Source organism: Protopterus annectens, chromosome 5.part0 (assembly GCF_019279795.1).
Source record: "Protopterus annectens isolate FY-2018-M chromosome 5.part0, PAN1.0, whole genome shotgun sequence".
NCBI lineage: Eukaryota > Metazoa > Chordata > Ceratodontiformes > Protopteridae > Protopterus > Protopterus annectens.
In genome coordinates, this window is record NC_056735.1 from 323,512,652 (window position 1) to 323,534,989 (window position 22,338).

The 22,338-nt window shown below is 41.1% G+C and overlaps 1 protein-coding gene across 1 annotated transcript in view; it reads left to right on the top strand.

The window, feature by feature from the left end:
* The window catches only part of POLA1 (DNA polymerase alpha 1, catalytic subunit), a 3,104,727-nt gene that overhangs the window by 954,866 nt on the left and 2,127,523 nt on the right, over positions 1-22,338 (top strand). Inside the window, exon 21 of the mRNA XM_044072304.1 lies at positions 14,224-14,353. Within this exon, the coding sequence (XP_043928239.1) occupies positions 14,224-14,353 (130 nt within the window). The remainder of the gene's footprint in view (positions 1-14,223; positions 14,354-22,338) is intronic.

Here is a 22,338-nt window from a genome sequence, read left to right on the forward strand (position 1 = left end):
GTTGCCTGTAGGTTAGTGAGAATTTGGGAGCCATAGAAGAAACAGGGTAGGAGATAAGCAAGAGAGAGTAACTGTCTCGCCTCTGGTGTGAGATCTTTTGTTACGGAATAGTAAGCCAAGCTTTTGGTAAGTATTTCTGATAAACTAAAATTCGACCTTCATATAAATTACTGTATCATCAATTATGACCCCTAATAGTATGGTATGGGATTTGACTTTGGTGGTGGTGGTGTCTAACGAGGTGATAGTGAAGGTTGAGGTGTTATGAAAGAGTGATTTAGGCAGAAATAGAAGTAGTTTAGTTTTCTTAGCATTGAGTATTAGCCAGTTATTGGTTAGCCAGGTCTCAATATTTGTGAAAGTTTGCTGGGTTTTGGAAAGCAGGTGTGAGAAATAATCAGAAGAGGGGATGACTGTAGAATCGTCCGTATATTGGATGAGAGTTGATGTGGGGCAGGATTTATAAATATTGTCTGCTAAATGTTGAATAGAAAAGGTCCTAAGATGGAGCCTTGGGGCATACCTGTGGTGACTGGCAGAGAAGGGTACAGTGTAGAAAGCCATCTAACAGATTGTTGCATATTGGACAGGTGACTGCTGAACCAAGAGATAGTGGATGGGAACAGATTAAGTTCTGTTAGTTTAGAAATGAGCAAAGGATGAGACACAGTGTCAAATGCCTTGGGATAAGTCCAGGAGTAGGCAAGAGACTAGTTTTATTGTTTCTGGATTGTGCAACTGAATTGGTAAAAGCAGTGAGAGCAGTGGGAAGTAGTGTGGTTCAGTTGAAAACCATGACAAGTGGGTGTTAAAAGGTTTCCTAGTAATAGGTGGTGTAATAATTGTGCATGGATGCATTTTTCCATTTTTGAGAGTGGTGAGAGAATAGCTATAGGTCTAAAATTAGAAATGTCTGTAGATTTTCTCCCATTATGTTTGGGGGATAGTTTAGAATTTTTTCCAGACAGATGGAACAGTAGCTTCAGACAGTGAGCAGTTTATCAGAATAGATATGGGGTATAGAATGGAACAGATGGCTATTTTACAAAGTATGGTGGCAAGCTGTCAACAGATGGAGAGCGTGGGTTTAGGTTCTGAATAAGTTTTTTGATACAGGCAGTTGTTAGAGGTTGAAGAGAAAGTGTTTTTTGGGGGATTGGGGTGTTGGTTTAGAGTGAGGGCTAAATGAATCAGAAGCAAGGGTGGAGTTGGGAAGAGATCTGGAGCTAGAGGGCAGTAAATTACTGATGTTGATGAAAAAGGAATTGAACTGGGTGGCTATTTCTGTGGGAGACAGATTAAGTTCAGGGTTAGGAGATGGTGGGTTACCTGGATGCAAGATGTGGTTAATGGACTTGCAGAAGTCCCTAAGGTTACTATTGTGATTAGAAGTGGATTGAGAGTAGAAGTTTCTTTTATCAGCTACTATAATTTTTTTTTAGTTTTGTTTCTAAGTTCTTTATATTTTTGTAAGTCTGAAGGAGATTTTGATTTTGTCCATTTTTTCCATGCTAGATCTCTGATATGGATAGAGGAATGAGTGGTGTTGGTAAGCCAATGGGAGATTTGAGATTTAACTCTTGTTTGAAGAGGGGCAAGAGCGTTGAGACTATTTAAGAAGGTTTGAAGAGGGGCAAGAGTGTTGAGACAATTTAAGAAGGTTGAACTGAAGTGTAGAACAGCATCATTAAGAGGCAGTGAAAAGAGTGAGAACCAGTTATTTTGGGTTGAAGTTGGTCAGTTTACGGAAAGTTTTATATTTGTGAATACTAGTAGTGTGGGGAGGTGAATCTAAGTACTCTGATAGGCGCATAGTCACTAACTGGGTCAAATAGTGATTTAGGTTTATGGTATTTGTTGGGATGAGATACTAGTATCCAGTCAATAACCGAGTGCGAGTTTGAGAGTTTACTTATGTGAGTTGGAGTTGAGATGACCTGTGTGAAGCCATAAAGGTTCATACTTTAAGGGGAGACTGTTTTTTAAAGGGATGCCAATTTATGTTGACGTCCCCTAGGATGGTTGTTTCTGTAGTAATGTCTGTGAACCAGGATAGAATTTGTTCAAGGATGGAAATATTATCACCAGGAGGTATGTATATGGCAGCAGCAGTTAAGGTAAGGTGTTTGTTGAGAATTACATTTACTGACAGAATTTCAGCAGGGGGACGGGAGGTAGAGAGGTGTTAGAGGAGGTTACTGTGAGATGGTTAGGGTAAATGATAGCTGCTACTCCACCTTTTCTATTTATTCTGTCCAGTCGTAGTACATTGTGTGTGTGTATGTATGTATATATAATGTGTAATGTGTGTGTACATTTTTTTTTGTTAATTATGGCAGTGCAGTAATATCTTTGCCAGCCTCAAAGTGATATTACAATCTAGAACAGAAAAGTATGCCTATATCTGATTTCACACAAAGCAGAGAAAATAGAAAAAAAAACTGTGATGTTCATGAGGCTACAGTGAATTTTTTCTGCATTTCATAAAATACAATTTGCCTAACCCACAGCAACTGTTGTACTGCTGAAGTTTTACTTAGTTTAATTCTCACAGACTAGTAATTTTTAGTGGAGATCTATCCACAGCAGGATTGAAGGATACTTTCTGGTACTAGCCTTGGTCTGTATTCAGTAGCACAAACAGAAAACAGAAATAAATTAAGCTCTTGTTTTCACATATAGCATGTATTTTTCACTAAAGTAATTTCTTTGGTATGAATGGCACAGCAGCAAGCTTAAAGAAGCATGCAGCCACACACACATGCCTGTTGAAAATTAAACTTGTGCAAGTCTTGGGAAGTTAGCTCTAAGCTTTACAGTGCTTTGATATTTTGTTTTACAAACTCGAACACGTGGTATTATAGTACTGCTAGCTAATGTTTGTCATAGCTTGTGATCTATTTGTTCTGAGCAATCTGCGCACTTTGATTCCATTTTTTGATGTGAACTCTCTCCTGTTTTTTTTTTTTTTTTTAATTTTTGACTTACTTTAATTGCAGTAGATTATTGGGACTAGAGCACTGAAGGAAAGCAAAGTGAAATAGACTTGCCCACGCAGTGGAGACGGCATCTATTTTCTAGGCTCTGGGAGCTGTTGTCCTGCATATTTTTTTTTTTTTTTTGGAGCTTTTCTCCTCGGGTTTCCACTGAACATGGGCCACAAGCGTAGCTGGACCAACCTAGTTTACAAATGTCAATAAATAAAATTAAAATTAAAAACTTCTGGGTGGTATGTTATCTGGGGAAGCAAAATATATCATCTTGTAGCAAATCCATTTGAGTCAGATGCAAGAACACACATCTCTGCTCAGCATCTGTTCATGTGGGTTTGATTGTGACCAGTCTGCTAAAACATTTTTCTATAACTGGGTGTAATGTAGTTCCAGGGTCTGTCCTGCTATCTGGACAATGATTACTACTCAAAGTTGCCTTACCAGTTATCAAAGTAAACAAGTGTAGATGCCTCCTTGCTTGTTGATGTATGACAACACTGTAATGCCTGTGAAGATGTGCATAGCACTACTTATTTAAATCTGTTTGAACTTTGTTATTGCTAGTATTAAAACAATTATTTCCTGTGTTTTATAATTTTCTTCCTAAACCGTTATTTCATGTGCCCTGGATCCTTGGACCCCCCCCCCAAAAAAAAAAAAAAAAACTCCCCAGGCTATGTCCTAAGAGTCTTTACTGAGGCTGTGGGTGTCCTGAGTAAATTTGAAAGGTAATCCTGAATTGAGGTGCACCTGAGTTTTTCACCATGCAGTCTCTGTCTGATTAGGGGAAAATGGGTATTGCAAGTTCCGGAGACTGGAAATGTCAACATACATTTGATATACCATTGCAGGTTACTCATCTGGCACCATGAGAACATAAAATGCCAGGTACCCAAGGATCTTGAAGAATTCCCTTGTTTTGGCAGAATCTCTTTCTGGCATGCTTGGATGGACTTTTATAGATAGAAAATCTTTATGTTCAGGAAGGCTTTCTGCTAATCTGTCTCCTGTCAAGGCTCCTAGGAACACTACTTACTTTGCAGGGTTCACTTTAGATTTTTGGAGATTGATGAAGGCACTTAGTTTCTTGAAACATGACCGGGAGTAGCACAAAGCATTCTAATCCTCTGTTACAGAGTCTGCCTAAATCAGGTAGTAGTTCAGGTAAGGATAGATGAGTATGCCTTTGGTCTTGTAAAATACTATTACTGGAGCTAGGCATTTTGTAAAGAACCTAGGTGGAATAGACAAGCCCCAAAAGGCAAGAATATGAACTGGTGGTGGGTTTCCCCCGCTTTCATATGTTAGAATCCTTCTGTGCACCTTTGCTGTGGGGATGTGGAGGTAGGCATCCTTTACAGCCAGGTTGACTATATGAAGACTTGACGAAGTAGAAGCAAAAGGCTTTAGAGGTTTAAGAATTTTGAACATTAGGACTGCTAAATTTTTTTAGTACCCATTGAAAAGTCTAGAATGGATTTGCCCTATCACCATCTTTCTGAGTGCCAGAAAAGCTTTTTTTGGCTCCCTAACCCCACCCAAGGATTTTGGGAGATGTCTGTTCTACCTAAATCTAGGAATTGTACCATTTTTACTTTATGCAGCCAATGTGGGCTTTGTCACCTTGTGCTCCCATTGGGTGTCGCCCTTATGGAAGCAACAGATGCCTCTCTCTCCACAGGTTGCCTTGTCCACCTCCCACAGGTACCTGAGCTGTTTCACCTACAGAGTAGTCAGGCCTTCAGCCCTCTATGCATGGCGCTCACAGTCGCTAGAACAATTATCTTCAGTAAAACTATTTGCTTTCTCCCCTGTTGGTATGTTCTCTGACTCTGCTTTATCAAATCCTTTAGCAAGGGTGGGAATAAATGTGCTTATTCCATTGCAACTGGAAGGATACCTACACATTTTGGTCTGCCTAGGAATTGTAATTTGTACCCTTAACTTAGAATCGTTAGGATCCCCTTGTCTTGGGTTATTTTCTTCTGCTTCTCTGCAAATAAACTGGGAGCACCCCAGATTTAAGTATGGAGAGAGAAAAGTGTCATATTTTTGGGATACAGAGAGTTGGGATTTAGTGGAGTTGGAGGGTTAGCTTGACTGAGCTGTAGCTGTTTCTTTTGGTTGTAACCATCTGAAAGCCCCTATGCCTATCCTATTGATTCACATGCAGTTATTTCCTGCATCTTGGCTTCTTCCCTTTCTGGTGTTTGCTGCTGTGGAAAAGAGGCCAACATTTTGAAAGGTAATTACTACTGCATCTTAGAGCTTGAGAATGAAAAAAAAGATGGATTGACATGCCATGGTATTTCTTTTTCTCCATTCTGTTGAGTATTTTCTCAACAGCGATTTTGAAGAGGAGAGCTTTTTGTATTGTGGCACTCATTCACTCCAGTGCAACTATTTTGAGTATGTACCTTTAACTCGTAGTGGTTGTGGCCTGAGACTTTAAAAATTAAATTATCACCTTACAATTCTAACCAATACTCATTTACAGAGATAAAATATCAATACAGTTGTGTTTGCCATCATGTATGCTTGAAGATAAAATATTTTTAAACCTTGTATGTAGCATGGTTTTGGAATTATAAATGCAAATATGCATAAGTAATATTTGACGCCTAGAGGAGCAGTAGGAGGTAACTGTAGATGCACCTGGAGGTGTCACTCGGATGTAATGAGGAAGTCTGACATCACATAATCTATCATGGGCTGTGTCCATAGCCAGACCTGTCTCCAAATCTCTGACCCCGTAGCTGCTGTCCTGCATGATGTGTCCAGTAAATAACTACAGTTTTAGTAGTATATAGCCACACTGGAAGGGAGGCTGCATAAGTCCGTTATTTCCTGCTTCAGGTTTTTATCACTCAATACCATTGCCTTAGTTCCTCTCAGCTTTTTCAGGAGGAATTCCACAACTTAAGCACATGTATCTGGCAGTTCAGGGCCCTGAAGTCAGGATAGTAGATGTGCAAGCTTTTTTCCAAAGGAGGTGACAGTTCTACTTTCACAGTCATTGAAGTTGGGTTCTTAGATGGATGTGTAAATGGTTTCTTAATCGAATCCAAGGACGATACTGCTGGATCAGCCAGAGGGTTCCTGTAAAGAAACTTGTGGGAATCTTGGGCTCTATAGAAATGATCAGACTTCTTGGAGTAAGGGAAAGTCTGTCAGCAGTTGTGCATTAATGATGGCATTTCCCAGGATATCTAACACTGGAGGATCCACTAGCTGGTTTGACCTTGTCAGGCTTATAACTATGGTACGTCTTAGTTGGGCCTCTGAGTTGCTCTTTGATACTCCATTGGACATTTCCCACCATCTGATGAAGAGCATCTCCAAATAAGAGTTACTCTTGTGGGGAAGCAAACAATATGCTGTCCTCAGTGTCTGATTAATAGGAGGAGTGTAGTGGACATCTTACTCGCATATACCAGCTCATGTGCCTCTGGATTTGGAATATCTGAATCAGATTCAAAGCCAGGCTTAATTTTTAGAGGGCACCCTTAACACCATTAGGATTTCCAGCACTGGTTGCTTGACTTTACGAAAGCTCATGAAATCCTGACCAACTGGAGTAAATTCTTGGTGAAGCCCTGTATAGTGTTGGAATGAGGCAAGTAAGCAGGTGCAGGCTTCAACTTCATTGCTCTAGGCCTTGGTTTTCTAGTGGGGAAGGGCCATCTTAAATGTCTGGATACATGGGTGGACTCAAGACCCCAACTGTATCTCCAGGGACATCCTTTCAGGCTAACAGAAAATGAGCACCACCTTCCCCTTCTCTTAGTAAAAAGTAGCATCTACTACAGTGACTCTCAGGCTTCCAAGATGACTGATGCTGCAGGGGGGTTGGTACAGGAGGACACGGCTAAAGCCTACAATGGGGCTGTCTCCTGAAAATTCATTCCAGACACATTGGCAAAAACAGACTCTAAACACAAGGCTGCAGATGTGCCTCTCCTATATGTTGATGGACCTATGGAAACCCTCTAACTTGCTCAGGATATTGTGGTTTTCAGTTTCTTCTGGCATTTTTCAGAATGTTTGCACTCTGAGAAATTTTTAAAGGTCTTGACTGATGCATAATGACATGGCGAGACAAGGCGCATGCCTTCTTTTGAGCAATGTAGTCTTGGAGAGATTTATCTCTACAGTGGATTGTCATTGGGGGTAGACCTTGCACAGTCGAGACAGACAATCCTCATTGTGCTATAAGCCTAAGCAGAGAAGGCAGTGGCTATGAAAATTCTTGAGATTTGTTTTTCACACTCACTAGAATTATTTTTTTTTTCTGAATAACTGCAGGATAATTATCACTGTCAGACATTTACACACTATAGAATAAAGTTCAAATATTTCTCCTATGGGTTATTTAAGTGAAATCTCTGGAAGCAGACTGATATGCTGACAATACTGTGTACATTATATAACTGCACATGGACTGTGGCAAGAAAGATCTGAAGATGGTAGCAACTGACACTCCTTTTCTACCATCAACGTGCTGCATTCTGGTTGAGAGGGACTTTATCAAAGACAAGAGTCTTCTGTAGGCAGGATTTCCAGAAATGGCAATTGCAGCAGTGAAATTTTGTGTAGAAACTTTTTTTCCCTCTCTCTCTGCAATGGAAGTTTTGGATTTTATTTTTGTCATTTTAGTTTTATATTTGTCCTCTATTGCCTACCAGTCACCATCCGTCCCATTTCATGGCACCATGATACAGACCGCTATTATGGAGATGTTTTTCATGTTTCACTGTTGCAGTCATTACATTTGGGTAATCTGTTGGCAGGTTGCCCTCAGTCGGCCTTATTAACAAAGTCTTGGGTCCTGTGTCTGTTGCTGTCCCTTCTTTCCTGATGTCAGGGGTATAAAACATGCAGCCGACGCCATTACATCAGTCTTTGTTGCCGCGTGGTGCCCTAAGCAGAAGCAATTCGCAAGTGCCGGTCGGCTGACACCTGAAATGTTTTCGAGTTTCAGAACCGAAGTCTTCAACTAAAAGCTAAGTACCCCGTTGGGGAAACTTTTTCTTGCTCCTTACTGATGTCAGTAAAAGTTAATAATTGCATTACTTGTGGGAAGCAAATACTTCATAAGGATTTTCATTTGTACTGTATTCTTTGCCTAGGCCCTGATCATAACGTACCTTGTTGTCGGTTTTGTGCTAGATTTAATTAATGCACTATTAAATGTCGGTATATTTTTGCTTCTAAATATTTTGGGTTACGATTTAACTGTCCAGAAATGACGTCCGTTAGCAATCAGACTACCGGAATACCTAAAAAAACACAAAGAAAAAGACAGACACAGGCCGTCGAGGTCCAAAACTGACGACGCTTATCCTAAGACACTCACTAGTTCGCCAGTACTCAGTGAGGTGCTTTCACAGCCCCTGATACCCGCTAATTTTGATTCGCAGGTCTCTGCTGAGACCCATTTGGAGTCTGGTATGCCGCGAGATGCTTTAAATATTGACCCCACAGATGTCTCTACCTTAGATGGCTCCAGAGCCGCTGTGCAGGCACCGGCTTTTGAGGGTGTTTTCAGGCCTAAAGATTTGTATATTAAACCGATGCCATCTTCAAAACTAAGGCCAAAATCTACTTCTATGTCTAATAAACCGATGCTTGGGCCATGTGTGCAGGCCCCTATGCCTAAAAAGCAAATGATCAAAATGGCTGAAGATTTAATTACCTTGATCAGGGGTAGCCAGCCCCCTCCTGCTAAGAGGCCTAGGCAAGACATTGATTATGAATCTTCTGATCAGGATTCTATTTCTTCTGATCAGGATATATCTATACCTATCTATGAGGATTCTGATGCAGAAGATTCCATTCCTTCTGCTTCTCCCCCTGAGGATTTTTCTTTTGGAGAAACTTTACATACCTTAAGGGAACATTTTCACTGGGAAAGTCAGGATTTCTCTGAATCTAAAAAGAGACTTGGGGATTTTCTTCTTCCTCCTCAGCATAGGCCTTTGGCTATACCTCCTGCTCTAGACATTGTTGATGCAGAATCTAGTATGGCTCCCGATTCTCTCCCTCCGGCTCCTAGTTAGCCAGACAGATACTACAGGGTTCCTGACTCCCACAAATTCCTTTTCAAAAATCCTACTGCTGATCCTGAAACCATTTCTCAGGGTCTCAAGGGCATTAAGGCCTCTACTGCTAAAAATCCTACCCTTTCTGATAGAGATTCCAGGGCGCTGGATAGATGGGGTAAGAAGGTTTACATGTCTGCAACCTTTGCAATCAGGGCTTTAAAATGTCAATTTCATATGCTCAAATATCAACAACATATCATGGGACTACTTAAACAGAAAATTGTTAATCTCTGACTGTGTGGAAAATAAAGATTTGCAGGATTTATTACATTCAACTGAACAAGTTGGAAAACATACTTTGCAATGTGGTTTTGATTCTTTGGAGGCCTCTTGCAGGGCTGCTGTAACTGGATCTGTGCTTAAGAAGACATGCTTGGCTCAGAGCAAACTCTGCCTGACCATGTTAAAGCAAAATTGTTGGATGCTCCTTTACAGCAGGACCGTCTCTTTGGTAATAAGGCTGAAGAAGTGTTAAAAAGATGGAAGGTAAAGCTAAATCTATGCAAACTGTGAAAGATTCCTTACAAGTGCAACCTCCAAGATTTAGTAGGCACTGGCCTACTAAGAACTGGTCCTTTCCAGTCCCTTTGAGAGCCGCTCAAGTCAAATCCAGACATTCCAAAGGCTCCAGGTTTCAGTCACAAGGAACTTTTAGAACAAAACAATGGGGTGCCTCCTCCTCCAAATCTGGAAACAAGGCACCTCGATATGGTAAACAGTCTCAATGACTTCCTTCTACAATCACCAAGCACTTACCTTTTAGCCGCCCCTTTGGGGGGAAAACTGGCACTTCATGCACAAAACTGCCAAATGATTTTTAAATATAGTATCCCAGGGATACAGATTTCATTTCCACACATTGCCAATCCCAGACGGATGGCCAGATCTGCCCCAAATCAGTGGTCAGAGGGCCAGAAACAAGTTCTGTCCCTTAAGAACATGGGGTCTGTTCAACCAGTACCAAGAGAGGAAAAAGGGACAAGGTTCAAGACTTTTCCTGGTACCCAGAAAAGACAAATCATGGCGTCCAATTCTGGACTTATCCACTCTAAACACATTTCTGGACATTCCAAAATTCAGGATGCTGACTCTTCAACAGTTACTACCTATGCTAGGCAAAGATGCCTGGTTGGTAACTCTAGACTTAAGAAGCTTACCTGCATATCCCAATCAGGGAACCTTGCAGAAGATTCCTCCGCTTCAAAGCAGGCTACTTGCATTACCAGTTCTCTGCACTGCCCTTTGGCTTATCTACTGCACCCAGGGTCTTCGCAAAGTGCCTGGCTCCAGTAATTGCATTTTGCAGGTAAAGAAATATTCAAATATATCCATAACTGGACGATTGTCTAATTCAGGCAGAAAACAAGGACATTCTTCTAAAGCATCTGGCGTTTGTAAAAAGGGTTCTAACTTGTCTAGGGTACACCATAAACAAAAAGAAATCACAACTGGTACTCTCTCAAAAAATTACATTCCTGGGTGCAAGCTTGAATACAACTGCCCAGATGACTTGCCTTACGCCAGAAAAGCAAATTCAATTGGTGACTTACTTCAAACAGGTGGCCACAAAAACCCTGCTATCTGCAAGACAAATTCTGCAAGCCTTGGGTTTCATGGCCTCCTGCATTCTTCTAATTCCATATGCAAGACTGTATATGAGGAAACTTCAGTGGTACTTAAAAAGTTTATGGAGTCAACATTGTCACAGTCTGGCAACAATGATTCCTATTATACCTTGCCTGCAACTAGAGTTCCTATGGTGGGCAGAGGCCTGCCACCAAATCAAGGGACTGTCATTCACTCCACCTCCTGCTGCAGAGACGCATCAGACTATACTTGGGGGAATCATCTGCAGGAAAGTGCATTCAGGGCAAATGGAGCCCAAATCAAATGCACCTACATATCAATCAGAAAGAGATGCTAGCTGTACAGAATGCACTGACAGCCTTCAAGGACTACCTTCATCCAGGACAACTAATGATAAAGACAGACAACACCACAGTTATGTGGTACATAAACAAGCTGGGGGGTGCACATTCCTACCCTCTTGCAGACTAGCCATGGCATTGTGGAACATGGCCTTGACCTACCAAATACAACTACAAGCTCAATTCCTGCCAGGAAAGCTAAATACTCTGGCAGACTAAGCAGAAATCGTATGGACCCACACAAATGGAAACGGGAACCACAAGTTTTCAGCATGTTGACATGCAAATGGGGAAGTCCAGACATAGATATTTTTGCCTCACCCCAGAACTATCAGTTGGACAAATTCTGCACAAGAATTTATTACAAAAAAGCTTGGAAAGTGGATACTCTATCATTCAGCTGGAAAAACCTATGAGTCTATGCTTTTCCCCCCCCTCTGCCTCTGCTCTCCCCATTTGGGGGGGGCACCTGACATCTGGGGAAAGAAAAACTGATGTAATGGCGTCGGCTGCATGTTTTATACCCCTGACGTCATAGAAGAAGGGACAGTAACCAATGCAGGACCCAAGACTTTGTTAATCAGGCCAGCTGAGGGCAACTTGTCAGCAGATTACCCAAATGTAATGACTGCAACAGGGAATACACTCTAACATCTACATTTATGGTAAGTGTACACAACTGTACTTTTTGTGTTCAAGTCCCTAAACCCACCTTCATTGCTAACTTGAAAATATGCATCACCTCTGGATCATTCTGTACCTTCATGTATGTCTTGGGTCTTTTATGGTCACACACTTGTCTATGAGGGCTACCACCGAAGGCTTGAATTACCAAGTTCACCATCCATCATCCTATGGCTATTGTCTTGCAGCCCTCCAGCTGCCCAGGAACTATTTGGTCAAATGGGACCATTTTCCTCCGCCATAAAAGGCAAACTGACATAAGCTGCACATTCCCACCTTCCTTGCCTGGCTGTTCTAATGCTGAGCCATGTTGAACTTGGCTTGCCTGGGTCATAGGAAGTGAAGGATCTCCCCAAATGTTTCCAGTAACTTTATGCTTCGGTTCACGAAGGAAAACTACTAGTCAAGTAGATCTTGAATAACAGCAGAGTTCAATATTTTGTGCTGCAGATGGCTTGGTGCCTCTGTAATGATGTGAAAGGGAATTCTTTTTGTGAGCTGGCTGCCTGCAGAGCACATTAGATGATATTCTTGTGTCAAACCTTTGTGCCTTTCCCTTTTTTCTTTTTTTTGGGTGCCTTTTCTCCTGCACCTGCTGACTATCAGGCCTTCCCAAATAAGGCTGTTTCATTCCTTCATACAAGAGAATTACCCTGATACAGTATGGCGACAAGCGCTGTATAGTAGGATGCATTGTACAAGGCAGCATTGCTTGCTTATGCTCTCTCTGGCATCCTGGCAGTTAAAGCATTTGTATTGCCTAACCCCCGTGCCCACACACGCACACGGAAGAGAGGCAAGCTGCTCTGCATCACTGTAGATACTTCATGATTCCTTGAAGGCAGCCACTAGATGGTGGCTTAGTGAAATGGAAGCTGAAACCCAGGACACACCTTGATATTGCTCTTTCTCCAAGGGTTTGTGACTGTATGCATCTTACTCCAGCCTGTCTTTCCTTCTTGTATGGCCATCTTTCCCTGCCACCTCCACGTGCCCTAGTTGCCAGTGGAACTTGAGTCACCTGGGCCATAGTCAAGTTGGCCTGTGTTTTTTGCATTTTTTGTTTTTATCATTTGCGTCCAGTTTTACTAAGCATATCTATACTGACATATTTTGTCTTTGGAGCATCCTGCTTTGATTTTTTAGTGCTTCCCTTCATAAAGGCTAATGCAAACACTCTTCCATACTTGCAAGAGATTTTTTTTCTACAATAAGCTCTTTCTGATGAAGTTTACATTCCATTTAGGCAAAAGTGCTTAATGTAGACTAAATGTTATCTTTTGCAAGTACAGACTAGTGTTTGGCTTTTTTGATGTTTTGGGTTGTTGGTCACTCAGCAGAGCATGCAACACTTTTATTTTTACTATTTTTCTCTCCTAAAGGGATTTCTGTGGTACTTTGAAATTTGTATCACTGGTACTTCAGAATGTTGCTTTGAAAGTAACTCGTTACTGCTGTGATAGTGCTCACCATGTCGATCTTTAGGATGGATTTAATTTAATATTCCATATCTTTTTTTGAGCAAAGCTGTACCAGAGATCTTTTATATTTTAGGAGTTTGGACATCAATAACATTTAGTAAAAAGTTGCAGATTTTCTTTGAAATGTTTTCTCTTTGTAAGGTCAGCTACATTGGTTGAAGAAAACTGTGAAGTGTTAGTGAGTTACCCGCCTTACATGGGCAAATGGCATTCCGGTGTGTGTTGTATTCTGAAGCACCAAAATGCCAGAGGAGACTAATTCCTGAAATTGTAGTCAGAGTAATGACATATCTTCTGCAAAAATAGGCTCGGAGGATTTTTTTTAGCCAATTGCATGGTATCTAAAGTAAATGCAAGGTATTTCCTTTGAAGAAGTAAAAATGCAGAGAAGAGGCATGAGGCAAGACTCAGTGCTGTCTACTGAGAGTAGTAGATGAGACAAGGCCACACAGTATGCATCCCTTCTTAAAGTAGCACTCCTTTTTAAAACCATTGTATACAGTAAATGCCATGCTTCTTGCTTAGCAGGCTCTGTTAAATATTTACTGCAATGTTGTAACCTGTATTCACACTTAACAGAAGTGAATTGTATCAGTCTTGTTTTAAATTCTTTTTGTTGCCTCCTTCAGACATGCATGTCATCTGCTGATCTTGAATCTTACGAGTATTTTCTTGCACTGGACCATTCCACTCACATGGATGTGAGCTGGGTAGCAGGTTACCTAGGTTGTCTTATTGTGGGGCAGGGGAGTTATTTTGCTTGTGTTAGCATGTTTTTAAATGGGAATCAGAGAAATAAAGGTTTGTGCAGAAAATACATGAATTTACATTGTGATAAGACTCTAGTACTGCTTTCATTGTTTTTAATGTCTCCAGTTAATATGGCACTATGTTTTCCTACAGTTTATTCAACCAACCAATCCTAAAAACTTAATCTAAATAGAGGGCCTAAAATGAATTTTTGTCGCTTAGTTTGCCAGACTTCAGTACTAAAAAAGCTTGTCTTCTTTTTTTTTTTAAACATCTCATTTAGTGAGTCCAGTCAGTTGCTATACCTGTTGGAAAACACCTGGATGGATGCCAAATTCATTCTACAGATCATGTGTGAGCTAAATGTTCTCCCGCTGGCACTGCAGATCACAAACATTGCTGGGAATGTCATGGTAATTCTTCATTCTGTCATGTATTTTAGCTTTAAGGAGCACTTGTCAAATAGAGTGGGACATTTATGATTTTAGAGAGAGCATAAATAGGAATAATGCCTTTTTATCTTGAACTGGCAAGTAAGACTTATTTTTTGTGTGTTTTTTGATGTCGTAAGCAGAAAAGTACTATCTGAGCTGCTGAAATATTTTGTTAACTGAAATGGGAATCTTATTTTAATCTTTTTTTATCTTATTTAAAGAAATATCAAGATGTTTACAGAAGTGCTGCTGACTCCGCAAAAGTTTTGTAATGCTAGAATTAAGCTGCATTTGAGGTGATAACTAAATTTCGGACTAACAAAACTGCATTAGATGGACCTGCTGCAGCTTTGAAATGATGTCCTGCCTGAAGTGCTTCTAGATGTGACTGAATGTAAAACAAGTCCCTTTTTGTTTTTCTGGCTAATGTACCTGTCAGTAAGCAATACCCAGATTCTTCAGAGCTAATATCTCATTTCGACAAGCTTAATCTTTTCTGGTTAAAACTTCTCTAAAATTACCCTTATTTTGTATTTTTCATAACAGAAGTACTTTTTGTACTAGAGCAAATTAAGTTTGTCTAGTAAATTTCTAACTAAAATTCTCTCCAAATTTGAAGGGCTTTTTGTTATATTATAGTCCTGTTTAGAGTGTGAAATGACAGGTTGGTTGTCTGCCTTATATGGACTGGTAATTACAAAAACGTAGTACAACAGTGCAGCAGCCTTCTTAAATTTCCTTTTACTAACATAGCAGTAGAATTAGCAAAGTCATCCATTATTTGGGAATGCAGCGAAGCAGGACAGAAAGCTCCAGTCCAGTTTACATTTTTGAATATGTTGCATGTACTGTATTGGAAGCTGGGAGAGATGCAGATAAACAAAGTGTAATTTGAGAACGTGTGGCTTGATGTTCAGTTCGTACTTGGTAGGCGGGTACTATGTGAAAGTGCATTTTCCCATCACCAGACAGCATTGCAGCAGAGAGACTATTGTAATGTTGTTTTGCTAGCATAATGAGTTAATAGCTAGTTACGAAAATAAAATTGCCAAAAATTCCAAAGATAACCACAAGGCATTCTATAGTTATGTCAAGAATCTAAATGGCAATGCTCAGATATGCTCTGAGCTACAGACAGAATGGCATTTAAATATACTGATCCCGAAGATATTGCCAATATCCTGTCAGATCAATTTAGTGCAAACTTCAACCCCCCCTCACCCCCTAAAGGGCCCATCTCAATACCAAAAGATTGCCAAATTCCGGTAATCACGGTCACACGAGTAGAAACCGCACTCTCCAAAGCTAAGAATACAGCATCCATGGGACCAGATGATATCCCGGGCTGTGTACTACATGAACTACAAAATGAACTGGCACCTCACCTAAATGTCATGTTTAATCATAGCCTCCCCTCAGGCTTCGTGCCCACTGAGTGCTGCACAGCTACAGTTATCCCACTTCACAAAGGGGGGATCCACCTTGGATCCCGGGAACTATCGTCCCATCAGTCTGACAAGCCTGATCTTGCAAGGGCATGGAACGCATTATCATGGAACTTATAAACAAGGACATTGGCAACCTTCAAACACTGGACCCCACCCAGTTTGGGTTCGTGAAGGGCCAATCTCGTCTCCTGAACCTGATTGACTTCTTCGAATCAGTCTCCAGAACTGTGGATGAGGGTAAGGCGGTCCGGTCCACACAGCCTATCTGGACCTTGCCAAGGCCTTCGATACCATCCCCCGCTCTGGAATCATAGATAAACTTACTAAGCTGGGCATCAATCCCTATGTCACTCGATGGGTTGCCAACTGGCTTACTGACAGAACCCAGACTGTAAAAGTAGCCGACTCCAAATCCAGCTCCAGACAAGTGACAAGTGGAGTACCTCAGGGTTCAGTCCTTGGACCGCTCTTGTTTGGCATCTACTTCTCGGAAGTACAGGCCAACACTAAGGGACTCTCGCTAACAAAGTTCGCAGATGACTGCAAACTGGGAGTCATTACTGAATCCCCAAGTGATGTAGATATTCTACAAAAGGGCGTTACAGAAACAGATGTTTGGTGCCAGAGCCATGGGCTCAAGCTTAATGCCAAGAAATGTATAGTTATCCCCTTTGGGAAAAAACATGTACCCATGTATTACCACATAGGTGGCAGTACACTAAACACTGAAAGTTTGATGAGAGACTTGGGGACACAGGTAGACAGTGGTCTCATCTTTGATAACCACATCGCCACAATAGTCAGGAAATCCTTCTATGTGGCACACCTCATCAAGGGCTTTTCATCAAGAAAAAAGGAGGTCATTGTCCCACTGTACTCATCCCTCATTAGACAGACCCATTATAGAGTATGTACCTCAGAAGACATCTGCAACAGCTGGAAAGGCCACAGAAATACCTCACTAAAAGAATCACAGGCCTAAAGCAGATACCCTATACTGACTGTCTAAAAAAAAACTCCAGCTACACTCTGTGGCATATCATCTACTTGGAGGCGATCTCTGCTCGACATACAAGGCCATGTCAAATCCAGAACTGTTGGCCATGCTCCACTTAAAGAAATCCCAATCCCTCAGAGCCGCATGCTCCAGGGATCTAAACCTTGTCATCACAATGAACAAAAACATGCTGGAGGGCTAGGTTCCTGACCCAGAGACTCCCCATACTCTGGAATAGACTGCCCATACATGTCAAGCAGAGCGCCTCCTTGGCGCCCTTCAAAAGGAACCTTGACGATTGGATGGTAGATAAGATATTCACCCCGGGGATCACATCAGTAGCCCTGCTAGACAGGGGTCCAGGCAAGTAAATGTTGTGGGAAGAAATATCCAGGGAATTGTTATGGCTAGGCTTGTATAGGCCCTAGGTCATATAGCCTAGTACCAACCTATGAATACAGATGATCTTTTTGTCCTGTCTTACCTATTCATGTTTGGACTACCATTACTGGAGCTTGTGACAGCTGTTATAGATGGTCATTTCTGTCAACTGTAGTAATTTCAAGTTGCATTCGTGCTATTTTTTTCTAAATGCCTGTGAGTATGAATGATTATCTGTTAAGATGGAATAAATGCCTGCATTGGTCCAGGCCACACTTAGAAACAGTACTCGTTTCATAATGTTTCAATCATTGCACCCTTGCACCAGTGAAGGAATGCCATCCTGTGCAGACTTTATGTATGGAAATACGTTTCCTGGGTAAAACAGAAAAATAGGACAAGGCTTTTTTTTGAAGTAAACAGTGAGCTTAAGATGTTTTCTTCATTGTTATGCCCTTTTGGCTTACAGCTGGATCATAGACCCTTGCTTTGTTAAAGTCCAGAGAAGATATCAAAGAATGTCCTAGGCTTGGCAACTGGATATTGGCAGCAGTGAATCGACCACTTGGGAAGAGGTTCTTCTAATGAATTGGTGGTTTTATTTTATTGACTAAAATGGTGCTTTGGAATATGTAGACTGTTTCAAGTGAGATGCAAAGGGAGTTTGGAGGAATTGATTTCTGACAATGCCGTAAAGGAGTATAAGGCAGTGGTAAATGTGGAGAAGTCAGAGATCTTGGTGTTGCTGATGGAATTTGAGGCTATCGAGAATGACGGTCTGCCTGTGCAGTAGTTAATTTTCCATATAGGTTTCATGTTCACAGGAGGTGGCCCTAGAGAGGCACTGTGGTCTGAGGTAAAGAAACGGGTAGCTGAAGAGAAGATGATTTTGAAGAAAAAGGCAAATTGTTAGTGTGGGAGACTGATGTGATCACAGGTTCAGGTGTCAGTCTTGTATCCTGCTGACCTTCAAGAATTTTGATTGCTGTTATCTCATGATAATATTTTATACTTCCCAAATATACGTTGGGATTATTTTTTAAAGAAGTTGATGGCTTGGCTTTATGATGAAGTTGGATGACTGACTTTTTGACAGGAATTGTGAAAGATATCATGTAGCTGTTTTTTGTGTGTGTGGTATTCATTTTGAGTTATGTTCACTGATTTGGTATTGTCTCCCTCTTTTTTTAGTATTTGGTTATGCCTGTCCCCCAGGTAATTTTTGATCCCTGTCCCTGCCAGCCATCAAGCTGCTTATACATCCATCCATTTACTCTTCACAGAGGGGAGAGCTCCATTGCTCATTTGCTCCATGTGAAGAAAAAGCTACTAGAGCCATTTCAAGCCTTCAGGTGAGAGCAGTCCTTCACACAATGGTCAAACAGGCAGCGTGTGGGGGGGGGTTGTGTATTGATGCCTAACTTGACTCCTTTAGTGGTATTGAAAGTACCCACAACATTGCTGAAGCTAGTAGTGGTTCCCTACAAGCAGGAACACCATCCTGTCTTGGGTAGCCACACCCACATCCCTACCAGAAAGAGTGGCACTACTTTTTCAGGGACCTGCCTTCCAACTGCCCCTGGAGTGGTACTACATTTTAAGAGAGTAGCCAATACCCTCTCCCCAATACAGGACTACAAGCAACAAGCACCGCTTCTCCTGCATCAGCACACTTCTAGCACCCAAACTGTTAAATGAATTCTGGTCATTTGGGTCACAGTTGAGCTGGCTATGTCACCGTGTACCACAATGCTTTGCTTACATTCTGTTATCTGATCTGGTGGTAGAACGCAGAATTTTATTCTAGGCACCATTTTCAGGTAGAACTGGATTTATCCATTGCCTTGTATATATTGGGCAGTGGCCACCTATTAGATGCTGAATAATAAAGACAGTTCCTGAAGGCTTTCTGAAGTTTTCCAACCCTTTGATATTTTTTTTCCATCTTGTAAGGCATCATCCTACCATTTGATTAAAAAAAATGTAAATTAAATGGCCTGCAGTGTATGCTTTCCTGATTTTGGTAGGTGCATATTAGTAAGATTTTTAAATTGCTGGCTTCTGTTCCTCAATCCTTAATGAAGCTGGCATTTTTAATCATTTGCCCATTAATTTTGCATTAATACTTTTGAACTTTTTGCCAAGTCTCGAGCTGCATTTCTTTGGCACATTCTGCTGCTGTTGTCTGCCGATCGTCCATCCCTCACAACCACTTGTCCCATTTGCTTTGCATTACAGGGTGAGGGGCAGCTGAGAGGGGAAAGCCATTCATGCAGCCATCAGAGGTGGTTCATGATCTTTCTTCATACCCATTTTCCTGTGAGTGAAAGGGTAAGCTACTTGCCGATAGACGTGCAGTGAGTTGACCGCAGTGAGCAACCCCCCCCTCCAGTTTTGTGAGGACATTCCCAGCAAGCATCCCTGCCTCCTGCCATAAAGCATTGCGTGGTTACCTCCTTAGTGTACCCAAGGGCAATGAAGCCTATGCATATGGCCTTGAAGCGTGTCATCCCCCTCAGAAGTGGTGAGCAGGCTGCTTGCTCTTACCCCACCATACTTCTCCAGCATTGAAGTTGTTAACTGAACTCTGTTGCTTGAGTTACAGTAAAGGCTGCACCACAGCATTTTTCAAACCTCACTACAGATGATATCTGTGTTACAGCAGATTGGTCAACAATGCATACCTTCATCAAACATTGCAAACTTAACCTTGTATCTAAGTGTAGGGCTGCCTTTGATTCTACCATTCTCAGTGGTATCTTATGATGCCAACTGGGAAGAAAAGTATCTGGGGAATCTGTCTCAACTGTCAAGATGGACAGAGCAGACAACATGAGATAAAGTTATGTAGTTACCAATAAAAACAGTTCTTGTCCCTCTTAGACTGTCTCTACATCCCACCAAGCAACCCTCTATCCAAGTTAATAGCTTCTTTTGTGGTACTGTATAGTAGACCCAAGCCCTGAAGAACTTGCTCCTTGCCATATTTTATCCAATGTCTTGGCATCTCATTCAGAGCAAATTCCGAGTTAAGGAAAGAGCCATAACATGATGGGAGATGTCAAGTGCTGGGGAAGCATCTGCGTGAAAAGTTTGTTGGCGAAGATCTGCCACGAGGGCAGATAACCCCTCTGAGGCAGAGTATCAACAAGGATTTATTGTTATAAGTACGTGCCTTTTTTTCCCTGCCTTAAATGTTCTCTTTATTCAGTGGCTGTGAGGTAAATTGAGGGACACTGTACTGGGAGAACATGGTCTGTCACATGTTGCCATGATGAAGTTTAAGGGCACCTTCTTCATACCAAAGCTTGAACAGAGCTGGAGAAAATCAGCAGTCAAGGCACCAAGCCCTTAAGAGCTTTCCTGCCACCACACAGCTCCTCTTGTGGGCTTTCCCGGATTGACATTCTGCTAGTATTTCTCCATCACTGGGCATACAAGTTCCCCTTAGAGAAGAAGCTTCCCCAATTTATTGTACAACTAAAACAGTACTTTTTTGAGTAAAACTTTATTTTATGCTAGGAATTTAATTTTATTGGACTGGCACATGACTTTTCTGTCAGTTGGAAGACAGAGGTTTTTCACTTTGTGTCAACTTTACTGTTTTAACATTTACTGTGAATTTTTTTGAGAACTTGTACATTGTGTTAGAGGGGGTGCTGTTGTAAGTGTATTTGGTGCCTGTCAGAGTTTTTAATGTGAAAATGCTGCAGTTTTTATGCTTACCTTTTTACCAGTTTCTGTCACTTGTACCTGGACTGTAGACTTTCCTTCTTAGCTTTATCATTTAACAGTTTATTGGTTCTTCTATTCTTTCTTCCTCTGACCACAAAAAGAAGAATTTTTTTTCAGACAGCCTTGCCCCATTCAGCAGGGTACTTCATTGCCTAAGCTGTAGGTGGGTGACTCTGCAGAAGCCATCCCTAGTTCCTCAAACCACTAATCTTCCTTGGTTTCCTTTGGTGCAGTCCCTTTAGTCACCATAGACCGGGGGTTAGACACATCCTCTGTGGTTGTTGGAGTGTCCTTACTGGGTATGAGAGAACCAGTCTTGTTGGTCTCTGAGGAAGGAGGGGAATGCTTCTTTCTGGCTGGATTGGATTGCCTTTTCCCTGGGGTGATGGCTGTCCCTGACAGCAGTCTACATACTTTTGTAGAGATTCCTTTAAAAAAGATGCAGAAAGTAAATGTATCTTCTGTCTGTCACTTTGAACATGGTTTATTTATTGGGCTTAGCTTGGGGCTTAAGTCAGGCCCTTAACCTTTCTCATTTTGGATTTACCGGTAAGAGAAAAGGAATGCTTCATTTTATGACGATTCCCAGTGAGATACACAGGGAAATGATCGAGGGAATAACTTCTGTTTTTCTCATCAGGTAGCTGATTCTAATTCTGAAGTGAGTATATCTTACGATGTTATTTTTGTCTGGAACCATATCTAGGATGAATTGGTTGTTTCAGTGGGAAAATAATGACTCCAGTTTCTTTGAGAAAATATGATTTATACATCTAGAATTTCCCCAGCCTACTTCTGTTACTCTTCTTTTTCCAGCTTTGGAGTATGTTTTTATTACAGCCTGCAACATGCTTGACAGCTGGCATGGCTCTAAGAAGGTAAATATATAAAGTTCTGCAGAAGGACGAACCAGGAACCCAAAATGTCTCAAATTTCCACGGAAAATTTATTAACAATTCTCTCTCTAAGTGCGATAATTTTACATACACTTTTCGTTGCAGCAAGTACTGCTAACTTCTTCAGAAGACAGCAAACAAGTGTTGACAATACAAGCCACTTATATAGCAGCCCACTAGGATTTTCTAAACAATCAATCAGCCCATTAGGCAAATCAACTACACATAACTTTAAACAATCCATATTTAAAAGAAAACTGTGTACTAGATATTATGAACATATACTTTTTCGTTGACGTACCCAATCACTTGTACAACAAAGAAGGTACAAAATGAGCAATAAAACAACATCCAAAGCAATATACTCGCAAACGTTAAAAACGTGTACATGTAGAATATACAATATATGAAAAAAATATATATATACATAAAAAATCTATATATATATATTAAAAATGTATATATATAATAAAATCCCAGCCCTTAGTGGCTAACATATCCTAAGTC